This window comes from Mytilus edulis, chromosome 5, assembly GCF_963676685.1.
Source record: "Mytilus edulis chromosome 5, xbMytEdul2.2, whole genome shotgun sequence".
NCBI lineage: Eukaryota > Metazoa > Mollusca > Bivalvia > Mytilida > Mytilidae > Mytilus > Mytilus edulis.
This window is the reverse complement of record NC_092348.1, coordinates 44,808,091-44,819,441: the sequence shown is the minus strand read 5'-3', so window position 1 is coordinate 44,819,441 and position 11,351 is coordinate 44,808,091. Positions and strand designations below refer to the sequence as shown.

The 11,351-nt window shown below is 34.1% G+C and overlaps 1 protein-coding gene across 2 annotated transcripts in view; it reads left to right on the top strand.

The window, feature by feature from the left end:
• Window positions 1-7,551, top strand: part of LOC139522430 (CCN family member 3-like) — a 35,217-nt gene extending 27,666 nt beyond the window's left edge. Inside the window, exons 5-6 of one of the 2 annotated variants that reach the window (XM_071315941.1) lie at window positions 6,068-6,351; window positions 7,456-7,551. In XM_071315941.1, coding sequence (XP_071172042.1) covers window positions 6,068-6,317 — 250 coding nt within the window. In that variant the 3' untranslated portion in view covers window positions 6,318-6,351; window positions 7,456-7,551. Of the gene's footprint in view, window positions 1-6,067; window positions 6,352-7,241; window positions 7,344-7,455 lie in introns of those variants that run through there. The other variant, XM_071315943.1, reaches the window with a different exon arrangement.
• The last annotated feature ends 3,800 nt before the right edge of the window (window positions 7,552-11,351 follow it).

Sequence of the window (11,351 nt, the reverse complement as noted above, 5' to 3'; positions counted from 1 at the left end):
TTATACATTTTACTAATCTGAATTTAAAAATGTATTATATTATTAGGAAATATACTTTAAGTTTGCTACTGTCTCTGTGACTTAGAATTGCACACTCTACAAAGCTCTACACAAATTATAGCGGCTACCGGCCTACATTATCAGCATAGTCAGGCGATCCTTGAGGGGGATAGGACCTTTATCGGGACTCCGGGATCGGGTGTTTTTAAGCTCGGGATTTCGGGATTGACCCTTTCGGGATCCGGGGATCCTTTTTTTCGGATTACGGGACCTCGGGATTTACTTCATTTAAATTCGGGACCTCGGGATTTCGTTTTTTTAAGTCCGGGATTTGGGGACCAGGACCCCTCCTATTCCCCCTCATCCTTGAAATGGCTAAATTTTGGACTCGATCTATTGGTCAAAGGTTAAACAATATTTTTTTCTTTTATAATAATCAACTCATGGATTTATTAAGTGTGCATATACTTTTAACAATATCTCTTAAATTCCACGAAAAGCTCGCCAAACCGTATGTTCACATGTTAGTATAATAGTCCCAGCTTCATTTGCAATTTTACTAAAAGCTACTGAGGCTAGGTTGCCACATGTTGACGGCAGAATGTTCCGAACTGTTAACCATGTATAGTACCTAAGTTCACCCATGTATTTTGGAGATTCGTGTTCCACAAAGAAGGCAATGGATTATATATGGAACCACTAAAGCATGACTAGAGCGGAATATATTTAGCAGTCAGTGCCCTCCCCCTTTTAAAGTTATCAAAATTTCTTGATCCGTCACTGGCGCAATCGTTAGTTTCTTTGTAGTGGCCCGTAATGTAAAATTATTGGTGTTTTACTGCATGAACATTTTATATTTTTAATAGGCTTTCTCGCGTTTTATTGGATTTATGGTAATAAGTTGTATCCTTCTTTGATTTCACGGTTAACAAGAGACACACAGAGCTAAAGACCCTGTATTGTTATTTTTATGCCCCACCTACGATAGTAGAGGGGCATTATGTTTTCTGGTCTGTGCGTCCGTTCGTCCGTTCGTTCGTCCGTCTGTCCGTCCGTCCGTTCGTTCGTCCGTCCGTCTGTCCCGCCTCAGGTTAAAGTTTTTGGTCAAGGTAGTTTTTGATGAAGTTGAAGTCCAATCGACTTCAAACTTGGTACACATGTTCCCTGTGATATGATCTTTCTAATTTTAATGCCAAATTAGAGATTTTACTCCAATTTCACGGTCCAATGAACATAGAAAATGATAGTGCGAGTGGGGCATTCGTGTACTGAGGACACATTCTTGTTATCTTATCTTTTCTTACCCTATTTTATTTTCACATGTAGGCTGGAGAAATCTATCAAAATTTCTTACCAAGTCTGTTTTGGTATGCATCGCAATTTTAAAATGTGTTCACATTTGATCTTAACTAACGACTTCTTTGCAATACTTTAATCAAAATCCGTTCCGTGAATGTTTTCCTGTACACTGGTATTTATGAATGCCTCGAACATTGATATTTTTTGTTTCCTTTATATATGTATAGAATAGAGAATTGAAGAGTTATGAACTTTGACTCGGAAAACCACAAGCACGGGTAACTTTTGAAACCACCCGCAGGACATGCAGGACATGCAGGAGGTGGTCACAAATGGAAGTTTATACATGTAAGAGTACCCCCCCCCCCCCCCAAAAAAAAAAATTGCTTGCTTAAAACACAAATAGAATAGAAGCAGGTAGTTATGTACTTTGCTTTTTATATTCCACTCTAAAGGAGAAGAAATATATGATTAATTTATAATGGTACATTATTCTGTCATTGTATATCATGTATATGACTCGTATATGGACTATAAGGGACGAAGTAACACCATGTAAAGTGATTTTTGTTTGTCGTGATTTAAACATGATAAAAGTGTTTCTTTCCCCTAAATCTTAAGAGCTTCATTGAACAGGAAAAAACTACCTCAGACCTCAAACAATCTGAAACTTTTCAAGTACTTTCTATATGCTCATGTGCATTTTCTTGTTAGCATAGTTTTGTACTTGAACAGATAATCAGAATGATCAGCTAGCCTATCGAGTATGGTCTCGTTTGTTTGAACAACCAATGACCAGGTAATTTGTAATTCAGCCTTATGTCAGTGATTTAGAATAAGAAAATCCTAGATAACATATGCAAATGGCTAGTTTAATTTGATTATAGTCATAACTGTATGAAGCACCTTTTAAAGACTAAAAAAAAACATCTATATGTAACTGCCATTTGGTCAAAGATTTTTTTTTGGGGGGGGGGATAGTTGGCACACATGTACATATGAAAAAAAGTGATGTAAGGTATTGTACTAAACTTTTGAGAAAGTTATATATACTCTATAACAATATTAACACAACACATCTAGATATTCCAAGTTCTATATCATTAGTTTAAACTTTTTTTCCAAAGTGTTGGAGAACAAAAGATCTGTCATTAACCATGTTAACACCAAATTCTTCAAATAAAGAAACACATTGACAGATATGCCATCCACCATTACTTTAGTTGTTTGTTGGGAAGACACTAGGCACTTTTTGTTACTCAGGGACACACATTAACTTCAAATTTAAAAGAAAGATTTTTTTCAATTACATACAATGTACAGGAAAAACTTATTCTTTAAATCAACATTGTTTTAATGCAATATAATTTGACCATGTTGACCCCTTTTCTAGATTTTTTTCTTAAGAGATGTTTTTGGTAGATCATGTTGATGGTACAACCATATTTTAAATTAAATAAATGGATGACTACATGAAGAAATTAAAAAAAATCAGCGTTAAGAAAATGAAGAAACTCACGGTCTTTTCATCATATAAAATAATGTGAAACTGTTGTCAAGAGAGGCTGTCCATTTTATTTTATATTACCATACCCTTTTCATTAAATTGCTCTATATATATTAAATTATTTTAATATTTCATATTTTTAATTAAATAAGATTAATCATGTAGTCAAGAAATGACTCCATTTGTTCTCATATAATGCCAATATTTAAAGTTAAAAGCTTTAAGCAGAGATTTACAATATGCATGTACATCTGCCATGATCTGGCATGCAGAATGTTAAAAGCAAGTAAAGAATTGACTTTATATGTGCAATATCTATCATGATTTATTTACAACATATGAGATTTACAACTATTACATAAATCAGATGAGTCGAGCATGATACACAAATAACTTTCTCATGTACTTAGCTTTCATGCGTAAATCATACGTTTACAATATATGTGATACTAACATGTATTTATTACGTGCGAAAACCGCATGTTGAGATTATGCGTTTAACGCATGTATTTATTACATGCGAAAACCGCATGTGAAGATCATGCGTTTAACGCATGTATTTATTACATGCGAAAACCGCATGTGAAGATCATGCGTTTAACGCATACTTCAGATACCGCATGATTTTCACACGATTCACACATGATTTACGCATGTCATAGCCTTTATACGTAAATCATGCGTTTAAGAAATCATGTGATACATGCATGTTTAAAACATGCGAAAACCGCATGTGAAGATCATGCGATTTACGCATACTTCATATTTCGCATGATTCACGCATGATCCACACATGACTTTCGCATGTAATGGCCTTCATGCGTATATCATGCGTGGCACTTTTGCCTGTGTATTTTGTTGTCCTTCTTCTATATAACAACACTATTTTAGGAGTCCAGCCTTGGATTATTTTGGTATCCTTCTATAAAACAACATTATTTTAGGAGTCCAGCCTTGGATTATTTTGTAATCCTTCCTTTATATAACAACACTATATTAGGTGTCCAACCTTTGATTATTTTGTTATCCTTCTTCTATATAACAACACTATTTTAGGTGTCTAGCCTTGGAGTATATATTTATCCTTTTTCTATATAATAACATTATTTTAGGAATAATGTATCTCAGCCGACCGGAACTCTAAACAGCTGGCACACATGTGGGGAGTTTAGCTCTATCAAACCATGTTCAACCCTCCAATTTTCCTTTGAAAAAGGATAGTGTCCATTCTTGGAGTAGTTTGTTATCCTTCTTACTTAAATAACACTATTTTAGATGTCCAGCCTTGGAGTATTTTATTCTCCTTTTTCTATATAACAACACTATTTTAGGTGTCCAGCCTTTGAGTATTTTGTTATCCTTCTTCTATATAACAACATTATTTTAGGTATCCAGTCATGGAGTATTATGTGATCCTTCTGCGACACTATTTAAAGTGTCCAGCCTTGGAGTATTTTGTTATCCTTTTTCTATTAAAACAACACTATTTTAGGTGTCCTTCCTTGGATTATTTTGTTATTCTTCTTGTATATAACAACACTATTTTAGGTGTCCAGCCTTGAAGTATTTTGTTATCCTTCTTCTATATAACAACACTATTTTAGGAATAATGTATCTCAGCAGACTGGAACACTTAACAGCTGTCACACATGTGGGGGGTTCAACTAACTATCAAACCATGTTCAACCCACCATTTTTCTTTTGAAAAAGTATAGTGTTAAGCCTGGGAGTAGTTTGATATCCTTCTTCTATATAACAACACTATTTTAGATGTCCAGCCGTTGGATATTTTGTGATCCTTTTTCGATATAACAACACTATTTTAGGTGTCCAGCTTTGGATTATTTTGTTATCCTTCTTCGATATAACAACACTATTTTAGGAGTCCAGCCTTGGAGTATTATCCTTCTTCTATATAACAACACTATTTTAGGAGTCCAGCCGTTGGATATTTTGTGATCCTTTTTCGATATAACAACACTATTTTAGGTGTCCAGCTTTGGATTATTTTGTGATCCTTCTTCGATATAACAACACTATTTTAGGAGTCCAGCCTTGGAGTATTATCCTTCTTCTATATAACAACACTATTTTAGGAGTCCAGCCGTTGGATATTTTGTGATCCTTTTTCGATATAACAACACTATTTTAGGTGTCCAGCTTTGGATTATTTTGTGATCCTATTTCGATATAACAACACTATTTTAGGAGTCCAGCCTTGGAGTATTTTGTTATCCTCTTAATATAACAACACTATTTTATGAATAATGTACCTCAGCCGACTGGAACTCTAAACAACTGTCACACATGTGGGGAGTTTAGTTAGCTATCAAACCATGTTCAACTCACCATTTTTCCTTTGAAAAAGGATAGTGTCAAGCCTTGGAGTAGTTTGTTATCCTTCTTACTTGAATAACACTATTTTAGATGTCCAGCCTTTGAGTATTTTGTTATCCTTCTTCTATATACAGTCCTTGGATGGTATAAACTTCCCACTAACACCATACACCATTACACCATACACCATTACACCATACACCATTACACCATACACCTTGTACCATTACACCATACACGTTACACCTTTGCACCATACACCTTACACATTACACCATACACCATTCCCTATTCTATCTACACGATCCGAAATTACCCATAATGCAATTAAATTTCAAATATTAAGATTATTATTATTGTTTATGTTTACAATACGAAAAAATAAAATAAAAAGAACTTCGTTTTCAACCAATGAAATGTCGTACACCATCATTCACACCATTCCCGATCGCACGTTACACAATCACATCATTCCTCAAACACCATTACACCATTCCCCTTACACCATACACCATAGCACCTTACACCATTACACCATACACGTTTTTTGGGGAAGTTTACACCATCAATGGGCTGTATCAACATTATTTTAGGTATCCAGCCTTGGAGTATTTTGTGATCCGTCTTCTATATAACAACAATATTTTAGAAATAATGTATCTCAGCCGACTGGAATTCTAAACAACTGTCACACAAGTGGGGAGATTAGCTAGCTGTCAAACCATGTTCAACCCACCATTTTTCCTTTGAAAAAGAATGGTCAAGCCTTTGAGTAGTTTGTTATCCTTCTTAATTCAATAACACTATTTTAGATGTCCAGCCGTGGAATTATTTGTGACCTTTCTTCTATATAACAACACTATTTTAGGAGTCCAGCCTTGGAGTACTTTGTGATCCTTCTTCCATATAACAACACTATTTTAGGTGTCCAGGCTATCCAGCATTACCATCGTACTGTAAAAAGAACAGGGTACCAGGGCAATGTTGTCCAGTTATAAGTTGTGATATACCTGGATATGGTACCTTTGACCCAGATCCGCAGCTTGTACCAACTCCAATACCAATTAAAATAGACCAGCTTATAACGTCGGCTCCAACAAGTCTTGAGCCAATCATACAATTTAATCCTAACCCCTCACAAAACACAACTGAAGGAATCCTTGGCGGAGAATAACTCATCAAACCAAATCAAATCACTGTCATCAGTAGTAAGTTAACGTAAACTATATGTAAATCCTTACCCTTCATAGAATATCACTAGTAGTATTATATAAAACAGGAAACTCCGTCCAACTTATCACATCTCTGGTGGCCTCAATAGAAAGTTAACTTGACTGAAATTAGCTTAAATCGGCTATCACAACTTTTGCACTTACCATTATGAATTTTGTCAACTTTTGATGCGTCTGTATCTCACGTTAAATTCAACATATTCTGTTGTTCAAAAAGGAAAAAAAAACAAACATGAGACACAAGTTTTTCAACTAAGAAATGAGGAAAATGTCAAGGAGACAACAACCCGACCAAAGAGCAAACAACAGCCGAAGGCCACCAATGGGTCTTCAGCGAGTAAATTCTGCACCAGGAAGTGGTCCTCAGCTTGCCCCTAAATACAATTGTGTACTAGTCCAGTGAAAATGGACGTCACAATAAACTAAAAAAACATAAAAATGAACTAAAATAAAAAAAAAACAAAACACATAAGACTCACAGAATAAGAAACATTCTATCATTTTAAGATTTGTTAAACAGAAGACATTATTAAATTAGGAATTTTCATTTTTGACAGCAAATAACATTCTGTTGGTAACAATATATGGTCCAACAGCTGTTTTCACATTGATCATTGAAACAATATCAAGTACATCTTGTTCGCTTACTACAATTTTGTGGAAGAAACTCAAGACATCGATCTTTAAATTCCGGCAAATATTTATTAGTGCACATAATTAGAACAAAAATATTTATTAAAAATGTCGAACTGTTTCCTCTAAACAAGTTTAAAGTTATGATTAAGGTCTGTCATTGGAGGTTAGACATGAGACGGTGTATCGCTTTTAATTTACATGTTAACTGTTTTCCAGCACTTTTTTTTCAGTTCATCTAAGTTTTCATTATTACTGGTGGAAAAATGTTTATAGCTTGCTATTTCAAGTAATATAATTTTGTGTTGTTGTATGTATTTTTCTGCGGATGTACTATTGGAGCGAAGAAAACATATACAAAGCCTATCGTATTTTTTCGTTTCACGCCGCAAATTCTAATCATACCAAAGTGTGTCGTCATATCTTTTAGTTATATTGTATTTGTAGGTATAAACTCGGATGCTACATAAAGAAATGAATTAGCAAAATCAGTAGCAGCAACATGAGCGTCATTTGCATCAGAAATTAAATATTCAAAAATTGTTTCAACTACTTCTTGTTTCATTAGGTCCTAATCATTTTTTTATCATCCAATATCAATATATCATAAGTTAGTCTTTTACTAATAACACAATCAATTGTGACTTATGCCCCATTATGATTAGGTATACCTGTATCAAAAGGTATTGTCATTATTTAAAACCAGTATAGACTCAGTGACTAATTAGGATTTAGTAAAAACGAAAGGTCTGACATACAGTTTTTGTTCAGATAACCTAATATAAAAAAGAAAATGTGGTATGTTTGCCAATGAGATAACTCACCACAACAGACCAATGACAAACAAATAACAACTATAGGTCACTGTATGGCCTTCATCAACGAGCAAAGCCCATACCGCACAGTCAGCTATAGAAGGCCTCGAAATGAGCAAATTATGCAAATACTTTCATCAAGGGGCATGTTTCAACATTTGATAAAAGCATTGTCAGAAGTAAACTGAAGATTGCCGTTCCGAACTATAATGAAGGGGGCAAGGGGTTTAACTGTTAGGCTGTTATGGGGCAATTTATTTTTTTGTTATCTGTTATTCTGAAGAAAAAAAAACATTTACATTTAGCTGTTATTGTTCTATTCTTTGTTAGCTGTTATAGGACTATTATATTTTTTGTTATCTGTTATTGTGAAAATGTATTTGCTGTTAACTGTTATTGCAAATTGGAATGTTAGTATATTGACATCCACGCTTCAGTAGAAATTGAAGATAATTAGACATTGTGACATGGATGGAAAGTTGTCTCATTGGCACACATACCACATTTTCTTAAATCTATCTAGTCTTTCCACTGGTAATATTGTGGCTCCTAATTTGCAGAAGGATTCTAATTGAGTAACATGTCATCACATAAACGGATTAAAATCAGTTGGACCTAGGAACATTCCAGTATAGATTATTATTATCCCTTATAATAAATTCCATTATCTGAGAACAAGTATTGCGATGTATTAATGACCACAAAAATGTGTACACATTATAATTTGTATGTTGACTTTATACTTTTTTTGTACAAGTTATATTGAAGACATTGCTTTTGTATTTGTACAAAATTTGAACAAAATTCACTTATAACTTGTGCAATAACTTATAGTATAGATGTTGTTATAAAAGAAACCATTGGTACACCCATAGAATTTTCATTCAATGACCACATAAAAAACCTTACGTTGAACTGTTACACCATTGTCCCAGGTTTATAGGGGAGGTTTGGGCACCAACTAGCATGTTAAAGTTGACCCCGATACATTCTGTATGTGCCTTTTCCCAAGTCAGGAGCCTGTAATTCAGATCTTGTCGTTTGTGACTGTGTTAAAGTTTTTCCCTTCCTATTTTTGTAGATAAATTAGGTTATTAGATTTCTCGTTTGAATTGTTTTACATTTGTCATTTCAGGGCATTTCATAACTGACTATATGTTATGGGTTTGCTCACTGTTGATGGCCGTATGATGAGCAATAGTTGTTCAATTCTGTGTCATTTTGGTCCCTTTTGGAGAGTTGTCTCATTGGCAATCATACCACATCTTCTTTTATACTTATTTACAAAATACAAAATAGTTCTGTATCATTTGGGAGTGAATTATGGCTTTGGGAATTACACAACATGTTTTGCTTTTAGCATTTTTATTTATAAGACTGAGTGCTACTCCCCCTCTTTGCGTTTACATAAAAGAGAACCAGTTTTTTTAAAGCTTTTTAACTGCTTTACATAGCAAAAGTTAACGCTGCTACAAATAAAGATGTGCCTTTCACAGCTTCAATTTAATTTCTCGACAAATATCATTTTAAAAATCCTACAGCTACTCCAATGGGGTACACAAATTATCCATTTTCTATATTTTCATATAAGATGCATGTTTTTTGTTTCACTTGGTGTCATCTAAATTTCTATTATACTATCGGATTAGTCACTTGAGCCAATTTCTTTTATATTATCAGAATAACTGTAACTGGCATGCATGCTTCAATTACAATTTTTACATTTCCTGTCTCAATCTTGGTATTTTTATATTATATAACTTAAGGTTTATTATGTGGTCATTGACGACAAATTCTATAATAATTAAAAACTATTCTATAAATACTAAACCTTAAAAAAATGATCTTGCTATCAAAGTGTCCTTGATTAACAGGAAACTAGTAACTTTGTTCAGAAAAACTCAACATCCATTCTTTAAATTATTGTACAAGTTACGGGGAAAAAATCCATGAAGGCCGAACTGGCTTAATGGCCAAAACGTCTTGTTTGCACATATAAAAATTTTCTTGGTCCATACCACCAGTTAAATAATAAGATCTACGAGTCATTTACAATGGAATAACCGTTTCACAAATGATATCGGATATGTTCCTTACGTCGTAACTACAATCCCCTTCCCTTTCATGAATATGACCTACCGAATTAGACTATTTACCGGATTTGTAATCATATAAGCAACACGACGGGTGCCACATGTGGAGCAGGATTTGCTTACCCTTCCGGAGCACCTGAGATCACCCCTAGTTTTTGGTGGGGTTCGTGTTGTTTATTCTTTAGTTTTCTATGTTGTGTCGTGTGTACTATTGTTTTTCTGTTTGTCTTTTTCATTTTTAGCCATGGCGTTGTCAGTTTGTTTTAGATTTATGAGTTTGACTGTCCCTTTGGTATCTTTCGTCCCTCTTTTACAAGATCGGTCCTGAACCGGACTGGTTATAATTTTTCATTCACTGTTATCAGTTTTATTCCTTTTCAAATCTTTGTCATCTGTTTTAAGCCAAATCAATTCACTGTTTTGCTGTTATTAGGACCCCCTTGCCCCCTCTATAATGGGATGTTTGTGAATATCGATCGCAATTTAGTTTAACTTAAACCACATATTCTCAAGTTGGCAATTCTTTAAATCATGTTGTCGAATGATGCGAATATATCTTTTTTAATACATGATAATGCCATCCCATGATAATTTGTTCTTTTTCGAACTGGAATAATCTGTTGTATAAGAGTCGACAACATAATATTTTTTTTCAATTTTAAGACTTTTTTTATGTTTTCCTCAAACAACGAAGACTTATCTTACAAAAAAACATTCATGGTTAGAGGTATAGGGGGAGGGTTGAGATCTCACAAACATGTTTAACCCCGCCGCATTTTTTGCGCCTGTCCCAAGTCAGGAGCCTCTGGCCTTTGTTAGTCTTGTATTATTTTAATTTTAGTTTCTTGTGTACAATTTGGAAATTAGTATGGCGTTCATTATCACTGGACTAGTATATATTTGTTAAGGGCCAGCTGAAGGACGCCTCCGGGTGCGGGAGTTTCTCGCTGCATTGAAGGCCTGTTGGTGACCCTCTGCTGTTGTTTTTTATTTGGTCGGGTTGTTGTCTCTTTGACACATTCCCCATTTCCATTCTCAATTTTATATTGTCATTCCATATGTTACGATGTCAATATGTTTTTATATATCTATGAATAACTGCAGTGTATATATTTACAATATTAATTTTGAAACCTGTTGAAATATTTTCTAGAGAATTATTCGAAAACCAATTTTATAAATTTGGTGCAAAATGACGGTGAGCATGGATAATATAAACAAGCTCGGTTGGAAGTTGGTCATGATACTTAGCTTTAATTTTTAAAATAGAATAATAAAGTACTAACACAACATATAACTGTTGTATCCAGGTTTTTATCTAAAAAAGAGGTAAATTTAGAAAATGTAAATATTGTCGCCTATGGCAGAATAGATAGTACCGTTTTCCCTTTAGTGTAAAACAACAACAAAAATGTAAAAAAGGCAAAATTGGAAC